The sequence below is a fragment of the Tachypleus tridentatus genome, chromosome 9 (assembly GCF_004210375.1).
Source record: "Tachypleus tridentatus isolate NWPU-2018 chromosome 9, ASM421037v1, whole genome shotgun sequence".
NCBI lineage: Eukaryota > Metazoa > Arthropoda > Merostomata > Xiphosura > Limulidae > Tachypleus > Tachypleus tridentatus.
Window position 1 is genome coordinate 79,514,779 of NC_134833.1, and position 21,483 is coordinate 79,536,261.

The 21,483-nt window shown below is 33.0% G+C and overlaps 1 protein-coding gene across 1 annotated transcript in view; it reads left to right on the forward strand.

Moving 5' to 3' along the window:
* The first annotated feature begins 8,951 nt into the window (after positions 1 to 8,951).
* The window catches only part of LOC143225579 (DENN domain-containing protein 5A-like), an 88,975-nt gene continuing 76,443 nt past the window's right edge, over positions 8,952 to 21,483 (forward strand). The window contains 1 exon segment of the mRNA XM_076455277.1: positions 8,952 to 9,188. Within this exon segment, the coding sequence (XP_076311392.1) occupies positions 9,089 to 9,188 (100 nt within the window). The 5' untranslated portion in view covers positions 8,952 to 9,088.

Genomic DNA, 21,483 nt, shown 5'->3' on the forward strand with positions numbered 1-21,483 from the left:
TATTTGGAGTAGTTTGTGGGTGTCTTACCTTAAGAAGGATATTGAACTGTTGAAAATGGTTTAGAGTAAGGATAACAGGATTATATCTAGGATGGAAAGGTTATCATAGAAGATAGATTAAAGTTCTATAATAGTTTTTTATTGAATTAAAAAGATAAGAAACCTGATTAAGGAGTTTAATGATTAGTATACGAGAAGTAGTAGATACAAATATAAATTTTCAGGTTAATAATCATCTTCAACTAGAACAGTTTCATTCTTATAACAGTATAGTTGCTCTTTGGAATGGATTGTTTTAAGATGTGGTGGATGCAGAATTTAACTTGTAAATGTTAGCTTTCTGCGTTTGGGGAATGGGATGGTCTAAACTGACTTTCTTGTTCTTAAATTACATGTATTATCTTTAACAAAGTTTTGGGTCCTTAATTTTATACCTTCATTCTGTCTCGTCAAAGTTATGTGATACAGATTTACACTGTTGGTAAGAGAAGCTTTAAATTCTTACACTTCATACAGTATTAACTTTCTTTTAATCGTATTTTGTATAGCCAATTAATAGTTCTTACCCATCATTTTATTAAAACTTACTTTTACAGTTATATTACTAATTCAGCATTTATGCTTATCATACATTATGATAAGCAAATGCAAAAAAAATCAACTTTTTAAAACTTATATCTATTGTTTATAATTGTGTTTGTTTGTTACTAAGAGCAAAATTACACAATGAGTAACTGTTCGGTGCCCACAACAGGTATCAAAATTGGTTTTAGCATTATAAGCCTTCAGACTAAAAGCTTAGTGGGGTGAGAGCATAAAAATGTGAGAAAAATTCAAAATGTACGATATTTCACAGGCATTGCTATTCCTTTGACAGGATATTTTCTCGATATCTTAAATTTTTCGGTAATTTAGATGTTGGTTTGCTAAAAGTAGCGTGTCATTATGTAATGATGACCACGAACTAATCTAGAAATTTTGCGTAGTAAGTATATGTTTTTACTCATAGCAAAGCCACTTTTGCCCATAGAGAGGAATCGAACCTCTGATTGTACTATGTAAATCCGAAGACTTACCGCTGTCCCACCAGGGGACGTGTGGTAAGTAGAAAATGAGAATGATATAAATGTTAGTTATACTTAGACAATGAGAATTAGCGCATTTGTGATTCAATGAATTTGTGAGTTAGTCACCTTATTTGTGTCTAATCAACCACCGAGGATATTCTACAAGGAAGATAATAAGTTAAGCATATGTACCATTAGTCTCGGAATCTATTAAAATAGTATTTGTGAAGTTAGGCATACAAATGAACTTAATCTGGATAGACTTAAGAAAGTATATTACGCTGATATAATAATAGGTTATCAAACAACGATTTATAAAGAATAAAGAAAAGTTCTATTGATAGCGGAAGATGTTTTCACCAAACATTGGCCTGTCGTCTTCGAGTATGATAAGTACTAAGCAATCTAATTATTCTACTACATTGTTTTCATACTGTAAAACCCAGGCTTTGTTTGCTGACACCTTCCTTCAGAACAACAAGCTTGACCACGTGTCCCAGTTGATAAGCGATCTAATTGGTATAGTTACAAAGACAATATGGATTAAACGTGACGGAAATGGCGTCAGTAGGTGACAGGACGTTGTTAGAGATCGTCTAATCAAGTGTATGAACGATGAATAGACTTATCAAATACGGATGCTGCTGCTGGGGCCATTATCGCAGTTTAGTGAGAACTCATTTACTTTTATAATCTCCATACTTTCTAAACAGCCTCGTTTAGTTTTGGGTTGATATAGGAGCAAAATTTCTCCCAAAGTATTTTGTGATCTGTTCATGTTGATAATATACTAAGACAGATAACTGAAAAATCACCTTTACGCATCTAACCTTGGTGTTCTAGACCAGGGGTTCCCTAACTTTTTAGACCTGCTGAGCTTCACATCATAAAGAAAAAACATTCCAGAGCCTTAATAAAATATACACTAAAAATAGGAACAATCGGTCACCAGCATTAGATGAAGTTTACTTCAAGCTTTTAAAATATAAATTTATTAAAAATATTAATATTTAAAGAAAAATTTTATTTCTACTTATTTGTTCAAAAATATCTGCTTGCAAAATCTATGTCAGTAAAAGTACAGTATACTTATTTATTTATTAGTGGCTAGAATGGGCTTGTTTTTGTTCGCAAAGTAGTTCAATATTTAAAGTTTTGGTTTTTACCTATAAGTGCAAATCATCTTCAATATTTAGCCTATTTCTAAATTTGGTCTTTGTAGCTGTATACAGTGAAAATGTTTGCTCACAAAGATATGCTGTTGGAAAACGCATCAAAATTTTTAAAGCTCTGTTACTTATTTGAGGATATTCCATGGCCATTTGAATCCAAAATTGTGTAATTTATTCCCCCTGAAATTTTGGTTTTAGGGTATAATCAGTTGACACTTCTATAAACTGTTCTTTCTCATTCAAAGACAAATCGTTGGTATTTGTAGAATCAATAAAGGGATTTTGAATCCACAGTAATATTTCTAAATGAGGAGGAAAGTGCTCCCCAATAGTTGTACACAAATCAGATACGTGCTGCAAGACTGAAACTTTTGCATCTTCACTTAAGGAAATTTCATTCATAAGTAAAAAAAAACACTGAGGTTTTCGAAGCAATCAAGTTCTTCCATAAATATACATTTACCACAAAGTTTTAGCTTACGTTAAATTGCTTCCATTTTACTCTGAGCTTTGAAGTACGTTATCCCGGTACCCTGCATTGTTGCATTCACTTCATTTAGGTAGGCAAATACGTCCGAAAGGTAAGCCACTTTCTGCATCCAGCATTGGTCCCTTAATTTGTATGCAAATTCAAAATAGCATTCAGATAAAAAGAAACCTATTTCCTAAAACCGGCCAAGCATTTTTTGTTTTTACGAGAAAGCCATCGGACTTCAATATGAAGCAACAAATTTTTATGCAAACTTCCCATATCCTCACAGAGTAAACTGAAGATCCTCTCATTGAGTGGTCTTGATTTTATAAAATTAACTATTTTTATTACATCACCCAATACCTCTTTTAAGTCTTTTGGCATTCGTTACATTGCAAGTGCATGACGATGAAAATAGCAGTGGATACTCTCGATGTCCGGGTTTTTCTTTTTTATGCGTGCCACTGCGCCTGAAAATTTTCCAATTATAGCTGCATCCGCATAAATGCAAATTCTTGAGCAAAGCTGCCATTGGATCTCATGTTCTTTCATAAATAAATCAATCAGTTTAAATATTTCTTCGCCTGTTGTTTGAGTAGTTAAAGGTTTGCAAATTAGCATGTCTTCTCCAAAACTAGCTTCTTGAATATAACGAACAAACACAAGCAACATCACATAACCTGAGACATCTGTTGATTCATCCATCCAAAACGAAAAAGTTGGACTCGCTTTTACTTGCCTTATTAACTCCGTTAAGCAATTTGCTGGCATATTCTTGATTCATCAAGAAACAGAGTTGTCAGAAAGGGGCACAGAGTTAATGTTTTTAAATAATTTCTCATCAATCGTGCACTCTACCAAATCTTTTGCGTATGGTTTTATCAAATTTTCTGCAACTGTATGAAGCAATAAGAGCACCTTTATTGTTCTCATGGATAAACAAACGAAATGTAGCTTTCCTTGCATTTAATTGCAAACACTTTATTTTGAAATACTCGGAAGTTGGACATTTTAATTGGGAGTTTCTGATTTCTAGATGCCATTTTAACTTTGCTGGATACAAACTACTGTTATTAAACAATGTTCCACATTCAACACACAACCCACTAGGTCCATCTTCATTACCTATCAGTGTGAAGCCATATCCAATAAAACTCTCATCATACTTTCTTATATTTCTTATTTCGGTACTTCTTGCATCATCCTGCGTTGAAGTGCTTGCACACGATGATAATACCGATTAATTCGTATTAGGCTTAGGACTAGAAAGATTTTTACTCGTGTCAAATTCATTACTGATATTTAGCCACTTATGCATGATGTGGATGACAACTAACTCTTAATTTGTCTAAAAACGCATTCTTATATCTTTGGCACTCCAAAAGTATTTTCACGGATATAAAATAGCTTCTTAATGAAAACTCGTTCAAGCACTTGAGATTTATCTTTCAACGACATGCTGACCTAAGATTAATGTTGCCATATGGATATCAGAAATAAAGATTTGTGGAAAAAAGGCTAGGTCGCCAGGATAATATATATTTTTTTCTAAGTTAAAAGGATGACCTATTATTTTTATATTTTTTTTGTTTTTTAACAGAAATTTTAAAGTCATATGCAGGCGTATGACTTCTTATAGCTCATTGGTACTAAGTATATCTAATTAAACTACAACGAATCTAACCTAAGCTAACAATTACCAATTATAATTGTCATAAATATAATTATATTTCATATAAATACACTTCGAAATTGAAACAGTTGATACTGTATCTAACTGAATCACAATGTTTCAAATTTGGGCAAGTTTCAGCACCGACATTATGTTTCATTTCGTTCAAGATTTAGCCGCTAATCCAGATCTGGCTTTTAAAAGACAGTTGGCATCACAACCCAGGGTTGACCGATGTTTCATACGAAAATTACAAGACTATCTTTTTCTCCAAAGACGCATGCGATCTTGAGATAGTGCCATATCTACTAGCAACCAGAAGTGCTACTCTCGAAGTTAATTGAGATTGTATTAACATTTTCACAGCTAGAACTTCCCATACGCTAAATAAAATCGTCTGGCGTTAGGCAGAATAAAATATTAAAAGGCCCAATACGCGATAAACATGTTATATTAAAGATATATTTTACTTTTTACTGTTTTATACAGCGTATTCTGATCCAGTCTTATAGTTTTATAGAAAAATATTAACATCCTAAAATTTCCTCGTGGAGCCCCAGATAACTATAGTGGAGCCCAAGGGCTCCCTGGAGCATAGTTTGAAAACCATGTTCTAGACGTTTACCAGTCAATAATACAAAACAAATAAATTTGTTTCATTCGTTTTTGTGCCAGAAACACATTTTAATATTTTGAGTATTGATGTAAACTTTGTACTGAAACCTTTATATAATATTAACATTTCATTACCTTACCGTAAAGAATCTCTAATAAAAGAAAAAAATAGGACATGTACAGTATCTCACGTGAATGTGGAAAGAAAGAAATAAGATAAACAGCACTTTTCTTATAAATAAAACGCCTAAGAACACTCAGGTCACGTGCGTAGAGGCGATTGTCTGTGTTTGAATTTCGCGCAAAGCTACACAAGGGCTATCTTCGTTAGCCGTCCCTAATGTTGCAGTGTAAGACTAGAAGGAAAGCAGCTAGTAATTACCACTCACCGCCAACTCTTGGGCTACTCTTTTACCAATGAATAGTGGGATTAATCGTCACATTATAACGCCCTCACAGCTGAAAGGGCAAGCATGTTTTTGTATGACAGGGTTTCGAACCCGTGACTTTCGGATTACGAGTCTAGCGTCTTAACCACCTGGCCATAACGGCCTCGTAGAGGTGATTTTCATGTTACCTGCCTTAACATCAATTATATGAAAGAGGTTACAAAATAATTTGGGATCAATTCTTCTCCCACACTAACCTCAAACCAAAAGATACAATTTCGAAACTATAGAAATCATCAAAGTAAATGACTTCTGACTAAACCGCGATAATTGCCTCAGGAAAATCAGTCCTATTTCTGAATGTCTATCCATTGCTCATACACTTGACTTTTACCTATATCCTGTCACTTGCTGTTACAATTTCCGTCACATTTAATCCTTATTGTCTTTTTAACGATGTATAAACTTTGAATTGCTTGGTACTGATCGTAAAAATGAAGAGGAACAAAATATTTCTGAACATTCCATGTTGTTTTCCATTCGAATATCTCATATCAAAATTCATACTAAGACACGTTAATCTACTGATCATATTGAAGAATATACCTCCCTGTGGCATAGCGGTATGTACGTGGACTTATGCTGTAGAAATCAGGTGGTGATACCTGTAGTGAGCAGAGCACGGTTAGCCCTTTGTGTAGCTTTGTGCTTAACAACAAAGAACAACAACTGAAGAAGTGAGACCAAGACTAGAAGTTGACTAAAGTTAGTCCAATATTTAAAAGAGGTGATAAATATTGTCCAGGCAATTACATGTCAGTTAGTCTTACATCAGTAGTTGAAAAGGTTTTGGAGAGAGTGATTAAAGATGCATTACAGAGTCATTTACTGCAATTTTATGTAGTATCAAAGAATCAGTATGGTTTCTTTAAGGATGTTACTGCAATAGTTGATGAAGGAAATACTGTGGATTTGGTTTACCTTGATATTCAGAAAGCATTTGATAAGGTGTCTCACAAAAAATGTTACAAAAATGTGAGTCTTGGAGAAATGTTATTAAATTGGATAGAAACTTGCCTGAATAGTAGAATTCAGAGAGTAGTGGTTAGACCTCACAGAATCATAGTTATAAGCAGTGTGCCTTAGGGTTGTGTGCAGGGTTTTTTGCTGTTTGTGATTTATATTAATGATACTGACTCTTGAATGACTAACAAAATGTTGAAGTTTGCAGATGACATTAAGATTTTTGGGGTGGCTAACTGTATCAAAGATAAGATGATTAATAGTTACAAGAAGATTTAAGTCGTTTGGTGCATTGAATAAATGATGTTTAACGAACCAAACTGTAAGGTGATGGATGTAGGTTGTTTCACAATTTAAATTGGAACACATTAAAATTGTGGTTGAAAAAAGATCTTGGTGTTGTGATTGGAAAATCATTTAAGTCGTATAAAAAGTGTATTATACCTAGCAATAGGGCTAATAGGATTTTGGGTAGCATCTATAGAAACACTAAATACGAGACAATGGCCTCATTTCAATGTTGTGTACAATTTTTGGCACCATTCCTCAATTAAGAATGATACTGAATTATTGGAAAAGGTTCAGAGAAAAGCCAATAGGATGATGGCATTGTACTATGAGGATAGACTGAAATATCTAAATTTGATTTATGTGGAGAGGAGTGGAGTCAGTGGGGATTTGATTGAGGTATTTAAGACTATTAATAATATTGATAATATAGACTGAGTGAAAACAATAGAACAAGGGGCCATAAATTCAAATTGTGGCAGCATGGAAGTCATCTGCAGTTTAGACAGTATTACTTTTCAACCACGGTGGTTAACTTTTGGAATGAACTGTATTCTAAATACATGTATAGTAAGAGGTAGTTACAGTTGGGAGCTAGAAGGGTAAATAAGCTCCTTTTTCTCCCTTTAAAATCTTATGAATTTAATAAATATGTAATGTATTCCATCAATAAAACTTTCCTTTATGCTTATAACTCGTTGTTTGTCTACCTGTTATTAACAAAGTGTTGTAATCTATGTTTTTCATATTTAGATTAGATATTCATTGTTTGAAGGAAACAATAATAATGATGATGTATTGTCTCAACAAAGTTCATGAAAGGTGAAATTTCTGTAGAGTTTAGTGATTTTATGCAGTACGCAGAGACAAGGGGAAAATATAAATATAAGATCCTGTGAAATATTCAAGAAATTGATTATTGATTAATCAGTGAGTGATTTGGTCAGTATTGTTAGTAAGAGTTAATCACATTGATTCTATTGATTGATTGATTAGACGAGAAGTTATGCAAGTTAGTATACGTAAACTTTCTCTTGAAGAGCTAGAGGGGATCTGATTAAGGTGTTTAATATATATGCAAAAACGGCTCGTTTGGGTTGAGAAAATATTTTACGTAGAGGAGCGAACAACGTTTCGACTTTCTTCGGTCATCGTCTCAACCCAAATTGTTAGAGAAATTTATAGTGCTGATGCATCATTTCCTGTTATATTCAGGGGCGTAGATTTTTTACACCCCATGGAGGGAATGATTTTTGCAACCACTTATGTGGACTGTTCAATTTGCAAATTGGTAATCTCTGATTACGTGAACCTGAAAGCTGTAAACATGTAGTCACAGAGTAATCTTGTTGCTACGATACTTGCATGCATACTTAGGCCTACTGACTAATACGAACTATCGCTTAGATCGAAAAGCTTAGAAGCACGCGTATATTAAAGATGTACATTTCGGCTACTGAAAAAGCCTATATCTATAATTATGTAATTCGTTTGGTAAGAACACGAGAATCACAAGAACAAACACACAATTTGTAGGCCAAACTGTAGGGGGGATGATTGTAAGCACCATACCCCCCACCTAAAATGTATACCCTCCATCCCTCCCCCCCAGGATCTACGCCCCTGGTTATATTTAATATCGCAGTTCCTGTTAAAAAATTGTTTGTAAACCCAGGCATATAGCTTGTGTCAAAGTAAATGTAGCCTATATCATTTTTAAAAAATTAAGTAATATCGTTATACTTACGTGGACTGGACCTGGCATTCATTTTACCACATAATTGAAAAGAACCTGCCCATTTATATAACTGCTAAAGTATATTATGTGGGCTTATCTCAAATGCATCTATTCAAAAAATGAATTATAATATTTTTATGTTCAAGGAACAAATAATGCGACACAGTAAACAGATACGAATTACTGCGTTGAAAACGTTTATCTTGCTGCGTGTTACAAGTTTAACAGCTTTTTATTAAAAATAAATAAAATCAAACAATCCGGATTTTGTGATGCTGACAATCACTTTTTTATTGCAGAAAAACATTGTGGAGTTTCTATATTTAGCTGTTTTTGTGTTTGTTCACTTTTACATTTCTATGGAAATAAACTTTACTTAAAGGTTTTTTTTAGTGATTGTTCCAAATTCCTGTATTAGAAAAAAGTGAAGGAAAAGTATTTGAGAAAATCAACCTTTTTATTTTTTTTACTTTCAACAAGTGTCAGCGCTATTATATCTAAAATCAGTGTGGAGATTAAATGCGCACAGGCCTTTGCTTGGTTAAATTTTCTTCATGGAATTAGTAGTTGTAGGATGTTTCTTGTTCTGCCTAACTTCTTAAGATGTTTTTCTCTGTTACGTAGCTTGTAACTTAAAGTGGTGTTTACAATTATGGATCTGGGGTCACTAAATTTTGATAAAAGATTCGCAGACTATTTTGTTATTTGTGGCCTAGATTTTACATCGGGGTTGGAGCCAGACCAACTTTCAGGTGAGGATACTGAGTATCTCACTATTCTAATATTAGTATTACTGTACCTGTATAGGTGGTTGGTCAGTTTTGTACATTCTTTATAATAACGTAAATTTATAATATTAGTTCTGTTAATTCACTAATAATAACAGGAACGATACTTGCACTTTTTCATAAATAGTATTATCTTGTCTTTTATGCTATGTAACTTAATTATTGCACATCGTTTATATAGTAACCCGTGTTGTTGAAATTCCCAACCTTGAGTTTGAAGTTTGGGTGTGACTAATTGGGTATTCACAATTTTTCTGATCAGACATTAGTACAAGAAAATTACACCAATATCAAGACATTGAAGTGTAGAGAAAGAAATATAAAGAACTGTTTTCCTAGTGAGAAAAAGGTGTGTGGAGTATCATGCCTTTTTGTTCTTAAGAGTGCCACTATATAAAATTAAAACTTGAAGTAAACTTTCGTAATTTCAAATTTTACTGTATGAAACTAATTTTTGTGTTATTAGTCAATGTGCCCTCCAGTGGCACAGTTGTATGTTTGTACTGCTAGAAACTGGGTTTTGATACTGGTGGTGGGCAGGGCATAGATAGCCCTTTGTGTATTTTTGTGCTTAACAACAAACAACAACAGTTAATGTTTTCCAAAAATGTAATTTAAGTTTTAATATTAATATACAGATACCACTAAAGTATAATTTGAAGCCCTGAATGTGTAGACTTGCAATCAGATATAGACATAATTTCTAATATTTAATGTTTATAATCATCTGAAGATCAAAGTTTCAATTCATTTCAACTCAACTTATAGTTAAAAAGTGGTAATGAGAAAGGTTATATAAATGAGCTTTATATTAGTTTGGAGTTTTGAATAACTGAAATTTGTTTTATTAATCTATATAATGATGCATTTGTGCTTTCATATTGAAGTAATCTTATATTCTTGACAGACCACATCAGTGCTCAAAAGTTAAATCTTGATGTGAAGTATAGGCCAATTGTCAGTATGTCTTGGTTTTTCATTCTGGCAAAACCAGTGGATTGCATCTTTGTGTATTTTCTTCAACTATTTATCAATTTAACTGGAAATCCTTTTTATCTTGGTATCACTGTTAAACTATTTTTCACCTTCATACCTGTCAGTTGTGGTGTTTTTTTACTTTATGCATGAAAAATGTTTGTTGTTGTCTTTTGCACTGAACTGATGGGTGTTAATTGGGCATTATTTTCTAAGTTATTGTTCCTTCACTTCAGGAAGCTGCAGTTTTATAATAATTTCAATGCCTTTGCACAGTCTGCCCTTCTCTTATCATACAGTGTTTTTCTAAATGGCCCGGCATAGCCAGGTGGTTAAAGCACTTGACTCATAATTTGAAGGCCATGGGTTCGAATCCCTACCACACCATGGTGGTGTTATGATGAGATGGTCAATCCTACTGTTTGTTGGTAAGAGTAGTCCAAGAGTTGGTGGTGGGTAGTGATGACTAGCTGCAAAATTAGGGACAACTAACCCAGATAGCCCTTGTGTAGCTTTGCATAAAATTGAAAACAAACCAAATCTTCCTGAACAGGAAACTAAAATATATACTTTAGAATTCCTTCAAACCATAAGCCTATTACAACTTCCTGTTTTGTCATGTGAGAACTAATACTAGATGCTTTTGCAGTCTTATGGGATTTTCTACTTAAAATTGGTAGTTTTTTTTTTTTTCAATAATTACTAATCATCAGTCTTATATTTCTTCTATTGTACTTTTGCCAGTAGTTGATGATTTTTGTATGCATAAATCTTTGCGTCCAATGATAGGTGTATGTTCCTATACAACTTATATGAGGCTATTTCTTAACTCTTATCAAATGCTTTTATTGTAGCAGGAAACAGAGAAGGCAGTGATTTTGAAGTTACCTGTTCATTTATGTGTTTGGAGGCTTAAATTTCTGTGTGTTTATGGGGAGTTAGTTAATGAATCAGCAGAATTTTCCAGGTTTCATTTCATCAGTTAACTTCCTTAATGATTTCTTGGACTGCTGCTTCTATAGTTTGTTGTTGAAAAAGTATTTTGAACAATTGTACTACCACACATTTCATTATCTTTACTTTACCCAAATTATGCCTTCAAAGGAGTTCAATCAACTTTGTATAATGTCTTCTTAGTGCCTTTTTTTAACTGAGTGTAATAAGGTTTTTTCCTTCTTTTTTTGCAGTCCAGCAGTCACATTCATTTTTGCATCTTTTGGTCTCATATCCACTTCATTGTGGAAAATCTTGCACAATATGATGGAAAAGGTGTTTTATTTAAAACTTGTGTATTAAAACTAAATTTAAATTTTACTATTTCATTCTTGTCTTCCTACATTTTGTTTAGTTATTGAAAACAAAATGATGTTTATGAATTTGGTTATGCATGTGGAATTTAAGGTTATGTATCACAACAGGTGATAATTGGTCATGATGTCCTAAGAGTGGAAGGCACGAGTCAGAAAGGTATATCACAGATAAAAACAATTTCTTTAATTTCAGAGAGTGTTGTTTAATCCAAATGGTAAAATTACTCATTCTAACGTATGCTTTTTAACTTGTGTAAATAGTAAATTATATTAATATTGTTATACCACACTTTATAAGAATTAATGTACTGCTGTTATCCATTCTTGAGGAAGTAATTTGCTTATGACTAAATTGTTTTAGGAGTTCTTTTTTCTTCTTAAGAAAGTGAAGAATTGTAAATTAAATTATTTATTGGGTCCATAAAAATATCCAAAAGGAACATTACAATAGGTGGTCATTGGCCATGATGTTCTATGAGTAGAAAGCATTAAGGGCCATAAATATACAATTCCAATTTACTATAGCCATTATAAAAATTACCATAAAATACATGAGAATGAAAGTTAACACATCATGACTAAGTTAAAATATTGCTAATGCTTACGTTTTAGGTGTTTACGTGTCTGATACCAGTGCTACAAAAAATGTATTAGTATAGTAGTTCCAAGTAGGTCTTGTGGAAGAAAGGGATATTGTTTTTGACCATTGACCATCATTAATGAAAGAAACCTTTCTGATTCAATTTTCAACAAATTCATGTTTATAGCAAAACAGTAAAGTATATTTTATAATAAATTAATTTTAGTGGTAAGGTGAACATATTTTCAACTCATAAAACTGTAATACTAAGATTTTCAAGTTTTAAAACTTGCACCCCTTCTCTTTTTTTTTGGTGGGGGGTGTTAAAAATGATGCAAGTGATATCGCCATGTGAAAAAGATATCTACATTATTGCTATTACAGACACCTCTCTGATGAGTGAATTTTGTCAAGTAGCTTTTGTTAGCCAGGAGTTTGTTGTAAAGTTCTGAGCAGTTGTCATTTATATACTCTCTTGAGTAAACATGCTTCACAACTTTAAAATTGAACATCAGTGATGAAAAGCACTTCCATTTACATTCAACTACTTCTGTTTTGATTTTGTGAGCATTTTTTATATTTTATTAAATTCTTGTTTTATTAAGTAGTGTAGTAGAGCAAATAAATAACAGATGGGAATTAATTATAAGTGTGAAGTAATGCATGTGGGTTATTATGATTTGAATTATAAGTAACCTTAACAATGTCATGGAAGAAAAGATTCTTGGTGTTCTGGTTGATTAGTCTCAAGTCATCTAAGAAGTGTGCTACTGTTGCAAGTGGTATGGCAAATTAAGTTTTACACTGATACAGAAATATTGAATATAAGTATAAAGAGGCTATAAATTCATTGTATAAGGTCACTGTTTTAGCTTCATGCAAATTAGGATAGTCTTCCACCAATAGAAGTGTGACAAATGTTCTTATCAAAACTGACTCACTTTATGGAATTGAACCCAGTATTTACTTCCTCATTTGACGTGATAGTGTTAAGGCCTAGTGCTTATTTTAGTCTTTTTTTTTCTGTAGTGCATTTTGATTATATTCATTTATTGATTTTCATTTTTCAAAGTATTGTTTATAATCCCAAAATGTTGAATTTTTTTTATTTGATTGTGAATTCTATTCCTCACTCACTTACCAGTGATTATTCAATATTTATGAATTCACAGTTTAATATTACAACTACAGTGGCTATAAGTGGTATCCCCAGTCAGTTACCTATGAGAACAGCTACAGGTGTAGTGATATTGGTGAAGGTAGTGTCAACCATAATCTACTGGGTTATGGTTTTTGTATATGGGCTAAGGGATCTTCCAATCTACAAGCAGTTTTACTGGGTTTTTTTATCTGTGGGTTTACTCTACATGTTATGGATCCTGCTCCATTGTGAGTGGTGCCTTTTCAGGTTTAACAATATCGAAAAGGTACAGTAAGTTTTGTAAGGTCTATCATGTCCACTGTTGAGATGGAATGTTTCACAAGACCATTTACAGGCTATTCCCCACAGCATATTGCATTATAAATATGTTCATACTAGAATGTACACTCACAGTCTAACATGAATAAGACAGATTGCTGTATGTCTCTACATTTTGTTTAATTGATGAATTGAGAATGGTACACTTTTCAAAGTAGGTTTTTCTGGTCATTTGATACATTCCTCCAGATTCTCCAAAGCATTTCTCTTTCCCTCTCCCCTCTTTCATTGGAGTATGGGAATCCTTATTATTACTTACTAGCTCCTAGCCACTGGGGTGATGAATCATGTAGGAATCCTCCTAAGTATGCACAAACCCAGTATATGTTATAGTAGTATTTTTCTGCATGTGTTGAAGGTGTGATTATCCTGCTACTGCATGTCAAGCTTTTACCAGTCTGGAATGGAGTTTTTTTCATCTATTTAGCAGTTTGCCCCTCCAGTTGGGAACCCTCTTTCCTACCACCAAAAACGTTGAAGGTAAGAATACTGTACTAATGAAATAATGCTTTCTAATCTTTATGAGTAAGAAGGTATATTTAATTAGTTGCACTCATTATTGAGTTGATTTTGTGTCACTCTAAGAAGGTAATTTGTTCTGATCAGAGGTTACACTTGTATTCTCTTTTCCTCAGAACATAGAGAAATCAGAGGGCTTTATCATGTCAATCACCTGAACAATCTTTTTCTTTTAATATCACTTATTATCCTTCTTTTCCCAAGAGTCCAGAAGGTAAGAGATCTTATCCTTTTATTATAAAATAACCCTGCCATTTCCATAATTATTGCAGTAGTTTTCCTCTGAATCCTTTCCAATAAGTTAGTAGCATTTCTCACCAAAACTGTATACTTCGTAGTGTTTTGTGTAAAGAAATATGTGGTGTAATTATATCTTTTGACTTCTAATCATATGTGTATTAATATGTTGTGAAATTTTTTTAGCTTTGTTATTAGCAACAGAACACTGATTTGATGGTGAGAATGAATTGTTCAGAACTATACCAAGATTCTGTTATCCAATCATGCTGTTGAATATATTCTTATCTATTTTAAACATGTGATCCATATTATGATAACCAGACTTATTCTGTGCCTCCTCAAAATTCTTATTACCACCACAAATGCTTAACTGTGAATTGCCTAAGAAGCTAATTAATGGAGCTTTAGTGTATGTTACGTATTAGTGTATGTGAATCAATTATACATATTCCAGCAGCTCGACACTTGAATAATACTTATTGCTAAACTGGCACTCACTTTTAAAGAATAAATGTTTTGTAGTAAGAAAAAAAAAGACGTTGTAATTCCCTTTTTGCTAGCTGCGTCAGTGTATTCAGCTTGTCCGTACTGTCTCACAAAAAGACTAATATTAGCTCCTTACACTTATTGTTTTTCTAATGAGAGGTAGTAAGTAACTCAGTTGCTTGGTATAATCATTTACCTATGAACATCAGTTACATTGATTGATGTCCCTTAAAATAATCAGTTCATTTTATATTAAAACTAAATCAATTAATGTCTTCAAAATAATCATCTAATCAAATTTAGTTTCCAATTATTATTGTTTTCAATTATTCCAGCCACCTAAGTAACCAAAATATTGCCATTAATGTTGTTCTCACTATTAGTGTCAATTAATTTTAAGGTGTTTAACTTAATTGAATAGTGTCATTGAATCATGAAAATAATCTGCTAATTAAGATTAATGTTTCCAGTTAATACTATGTTTTGATTATTCCAACTATCCAAGTCTCATGTGAGGATAATTTGTTAGTTAAATGTAACCAATTAACTTGCCCAGCAATTAATTGGTCACCACATTCCACTAATAGCTCATCTCTATTTCTAATAAGGACAAGCTGAATTAAATGAGTACATTATTATATTAAAATTAGGACTATGCCCAAGGTTTGTTTGATAGCCAGGAGTTTGAAGATTTATCAGTACAGATAAATAGTTAGTTTTATCATGTAACGTTCAAACAAAATTAGGTTTGTTTTTTCTTGTTAAAAGAAACAACTTCACAAAGTTGGAATGGTAATAACATGTTAAATATCACTTGCCTAGAAAATTTGGTCTTTTGATTTATATATACACATTACTTAAAAGTTTTCTTTAAAAAAAAACACCATCAAAACATTGTGGCAGCTCTTTCTTTGTGTTAAACCAAACCATTGGGTAATAAGTGAATACATTTAGTGTTTGCATTATTTTCAATAAAATGTAAGAATGCCTAGGATACAAGGCGTAAAGGAAGTGTTACATTAAACAGTGAATGCTTTTTTATAGCCTTACTGTCTTTCATTCAAGTTTTGTTATAGTTGGAGGCCTGTTTTTATTTTATAACCAAAGTTTTACAGGTGCTCTTTTCTGTTTTGATGGGTAGATATTAGTAGGATTATGAGGTACGTTTAATGAATCAACAGTTTTATTATATTAAAAAGACTGTCTGTTAATCTGCTTGGAGTAGTGACTGTTAAATAATAATTTGGTTTGTTTAAGTGAGCTTCAGTTTTTTATATTGACTGCAATAGGGTGCTCTTGTAAAGTATTGCACATAGCATCAAATAGTTTATATAAACAAAGTGCTTTTTTTTCAGGATATAAGAACATAATTATTGTTCTGTATATTATATTTGTTAACTACATGTAAATGTTTTAATTAACTTGTATAAACTGCTAATAGAATGAAAGATATTTCAATCAAATATGCACCAGTACCTATAGGTATGTCTCATTAATAATAAATTACACAAATTGTATTGTTGAAGATTCAAAGCTTTGTTCACTCGTGTGTTCCGAACTATTGGAGGTCAAAATCTACCCTTTGTTACAACCTTACTTCAAATTTTCTTTTCATTGAAAACAGCTGGTGTCACCTCCATATTCAATATGTACTGGAACTGTTAATAAACAGGGCAGATTTTTAGATTGTATATATGAGGAAAACATTTTCATGATAACATTTAATGTCAGTTAGTTTTGTCCTGTCTATTCAAAGGGGAATACAGAATCATCAGTGATTTTGGAGAACAAATTAGGTGTGTAGTGATAAACATAAAATGTTCTTAGAAGTTCTGGAAGATATGTATGTGCTTTTCAATGAGTTACTAATCAGAAAGTTTGAGTACAGATAACAGGTCAGGTATCATTCTCTTTGCTCAAATAAATTATTGAATTACTGATATTGTTTATACAAACGAGATATCACAGTAATAAGGACCTGAGTTAAAGCAACACATTCATTAGCTTTTGAACTATTTGTAACTGAAATGTTTGGGAATTATCGCTTTTTAAAATAGCCTAATTATCATCCAAATAATTTTGATGAATATGATTGGCAGTCTTGTTTAATGTTATTTTTTAAAAATAATTTTTATTTTGTTCTTTAATACATAACAGAAAGCCTGTGTTGATGAAATGTACCCATATTAAAGTTATCTGTATCTTGTAAGTCTGCTGTGTTTATTTTTGTTTAGTATTCCACGATAAATAAAGGATCTAAAAATACTGTTATAAGAAGTGCAAATTGTTTCTTCTATATTTTAGCATTTGTAAAATTTTAATGTAGAATTCATGTGGCATTTCATGCTCTGCCATACAATTTTAATGTTTTAAATTACAGTGGACACTAAACAGGAAGACAGTTTAGTTTAACTCTCATTCCAGAGTTGTTTTTATGGATTTTTGTAAATAGTGGTAAAGTTTTAGAAGTGTATGAGTGTCATAGCATTACCACAAAGGTAACTTAGCATTTTATTTTCTAAGAGTTTCATCTCAAATAATTTGAAGATCATTTCTCAACAATTTTACCTGCACAGCCTTACAGAAGTTTGTTTTCAGTTCTTTTACAGGACAGATAAGCTGACAAAAACCTGTGCAAATTTATAAGATCCTCTTTCTTGTTGAGAAAATATCTTTGATAATTAAAATGGTTGTTTCACTTCCTGATAAATCTTATATGAACCTGCAATTTTTTTCAGGTTTTGAAAGAATCTTAAATTTGTAGTTTGAAAAAAAATTTTTTTTATATATGTATATACTGCTTTTTACTGATGAGGTTGAATACTACAATGCAGCTCAAAAGACTTGTTTGCTATACTTGTCTCTACCTTGCAACTGTGAATGTTAAATTAATTTCATTTTTTGTCAGCAAAAATAAGAAAACCAGGGCTTTTTTTCTGGAATAGAAATATGTGAGAAGTGCCAATAGTTTCACATTTCGTTATAAAATACATACAGGGTGAAATGACATTTTATGAGGATTGTAAACTTATGGAATGCTTGCAGAGCAGTATTGTTATATTAATAGTAATAAAAAAAAGGTGTGCTAAAACATTTTATTACTTAAATTGTTAGAAGAGAGAAACTAAAGATCTAAACCTTCTAAACTGTCAGAAAAGGTGTTGGCAGTTGTATATTTTTGTAAAACCCCTTTTATTATGAATATTAACTATTTACTGACATTCTAGCTATTCCTTGACATTGGCTATGCTTATCTATGCATTGGGCTTGCCTACTCCAGATTTTATACCAGTACCACTTAAGTTCTCTTTGTATTATCTAATTTGCAAATCTCTCTACCCACATTAATGTGCCCTATATCCTTGTATTGTATGTAAACACCTCACTGAGGTAATGTAATCACTTTTTCTCAACAAAGCATTGGTCACAGTTTTCTGTGACAAAATTTTTCACATTGTTCCATCATGGATTGCAGTTTTTATGTCCCCTTGTGAATTTCTGTTTGATTATAATTTACTTTAAATAAATTAGATGTGATATTTGCATATATGAATTCCTGTATTACCATTGTTAGCACAGTGGCTAATTTGACTTTACCTATTCCTCCTTTATTTTCTAGCATGTCTATACAGTTGTGGGAAGATCTCTCAGTTGAGGCTATTCATGTTTTGATCTCTTGGGCATGTTTTCCCCTGTGGCTTCTGAAGTTGATTTTTTTTCTTGTTGATCCTAGTTATTATGGGGAGAATGTGGACTCTGTTATTCTTATGCTTTTCTTTACTAAGTTGACTTCTCCCATGTCTAATTTGGATCAAACACCTCCCACTCTTTTTCTTCAATTAGTCACTTGGTTTGTGAGATTTGGGGGCTTTTGTTTGTGCACTTTGAGTCCACTTCTCCCTTGTTGATGGAAAGGTGGGGGAACTATTCAGTTTCTTCTTCTTCCCCTCGTATTTTTGGTTTATGCTGGGAGAGTTACTGTTTTATTACCTGATTAGACAGAACCTGTATCCTCATTTGCCTTTGTGCATGATTTAGCTTTTCACATCCTGGTGAATGCATATTTTGTTTCCACAGACAAATTTTTTTTTTCTTGAATATGATGGATTTCAGGATGGTTCATGTGATCATTTTGAACCAATCACATTTTGTTTTTGTTTAATTCTCACATTTCCTCCTTGATGTTTCTTCCTTTTACCAAAAATTGTTGGCAGCATATCAGTGGTCCACCACTTCAACTTGCAAATGAATGATGTCTTCTGCTGACTTCTCTCTTGATAAAAATGGCTGCTTCTGTTCCTTATTTAAATACCTTAGTGGAAGAAGTTTTGTCTTCCTGCTGTAGCCTATTAATATTAAATATGGTTTCTTTTTATCATCACAGATGGGTTTATATTGCAAATTGATATCACCATTTGCTGTTTTGTTGTTGTTGATCTCTAGACCTTTAAGCACTAAATACCTTCAAACTTTAGTTTGAGAGCCATCCTCTTCAGGATGATTAACTTCACAGGTGTGTGTGTGTGGCAGGGGTCAGTCAGAGTGAGGTTACAACTATTGAGGGACACTTGGTATTCTTTCAACTGCAGGGTCCATAGGTATTTAGGGTATCAAAGTTCTTTTCATTCAGTATTCCACCTCTGTTATCCTTCCACCTGTGGTATTTTCACCCACACCTGAACAGTGTGAAGTGGATTTTCATTTCATGACTATCAGAGTTACTGATCATGAGGGTGGTAGTAACAGTTGGTCCTGCTTTTCTGGGATGTTATTCTTGTTTATTTGTTGTATCTAGAACAAGGGGAGATTGGTTGAGAACTGTTCTTATCTCAGCCTACTCTTTGATCTTTCTAGATCCACAATGGTGTCTTTTCTCACCCTTTATTGGCATTGTTAACCAGGTATGTGAATGTCTAAGTTTGATATTGTTGAGGCATTTCTCCAATTTTTGTAGTGAATTTAGCTTCTATGGTTCAAGAATCTAGCCTTTGGTTTAGTATCAGCTTCATATGTCTCATGGTGGTTTTTACAAGTTTTTCCCATGCTTTAAGTCTGGCTCAATCACCTCCCATCCAGCTCTAGGCTATGAAAGGGATAGTCAAGCTCTTACAGGAATATCTCTTGGGGTTTGCAGGCTTCCTTCAAATCTCAGTTTTGGGGATGAGGACACATGCTTTCCTTTCATGAGTTCTAGTCTAGCTAATGGATCTGTAAATTCAGTTCACTGGATCTTCCAATTTCTGTCATCAGGAGCTACATCTTAGTTTTTGAGTAGTGGTTGGTTTGGATCTATCTTACTAATAGTGTGCATCTGTGTGTGTGTAAATGTTTACTGCTCCTATGTCCCAAGTTTCTCTTCACAGATACTTTCCTTTAGGAATCTGTTGTGCATATTAAAGGTAAGCTAATTCAGGGTATATGAAAGGAAGCTGAATCTTCATTCTACATCAATAATTTAGATTTTCTTGTTGTTCACCAGACAATAATGCAAGGTCTATATTTTTTGCAGGAGAATATCCTCATGAGACATTTTATCAATTCTACCAACAACTCTTAAATTTATTGTCATGGAGATATGCGCTGCCAAGGCTGCTGTTTTAAAAATTTTGGTTCTTTCTGTGTGGGGCTTATTCCTGGAATGATGAATTTTTAGGTTGTTAATCTTAGCCTTCCTTTTCTCCTGACCAAATGGATTCTATTTTGTGAGGTTTTGTGATAGGTTTGCTCTCAATTTGGGTCTCTAATGATTGCTTTTGGCTACTCATTGATTCTCTTCTACAAGTTTTGGAGTATCAAATACCACACTCTTAGGCTTGGGTGATAGATGCATTTAGTTCTGATTGGATAGGATTCCATATGTTTGATTTGTCCCCAATTCATCTGTTACTCAGAGTTCTCATTATGTTTCTATCATTCTCAACTGGTTAATTGTCACTATACCCAGATTGGTTAGCCTGACCATGATTTCTTCTTTTACAGTTTCTTCAAGTCCACCTCTGCAAGGTGTCCAGCATGGCCAGGTGGTTAAGGCGTTCAACTCGTAATCTGAGGGTCACGGATTCGAATCCCTGTCACACCAAACATGCTTGCCCTTTCACCTTTGAGGGTATTATAATGTGATGGTCAATCCCACTATTTGTTGGTAAAAGAGTAACCCAAGAGTTGGCAGTGGGTGGTGATGACTTTTTGACTTCCCTCTAGTCTTACACTGCTAAATTAGGGATGGAAATTGCAGATAGCCCTCGTGTAACTTTGCATAAAATTAAAAATAAAAAACAAGAACAAAAAAACACTTCTGCATCTTCTTCTTTGGCTATCTTTATTGATGTATCTTCAATTTCACAGTCTGTACCAAGATTTTGCCAAGTTCATGGGGGTCTTGTGTCTAAAGCTGCCTGGGGTGTACCTCACAGGGAGTATGTACCCATTTTACCAAACATATCCACCATATTTCGTTTCAAGATAGTTTTCATTTGAGTCTAGCTTTGTTGTTTAGGTCACACAAGATTTCAAGTACTCTTAATTATTCTAAACATCTAAAGATTTTGAACTTGCAGTGCTTTCCAGCATTATTTTCAAATGGCCTCTTGAAATGCTTATCCAGGTTATTAGTGTGGTATTACGTGCCTTGTCTTTACAACCATCCAAGCCTTTAGCCTCATGTATCAT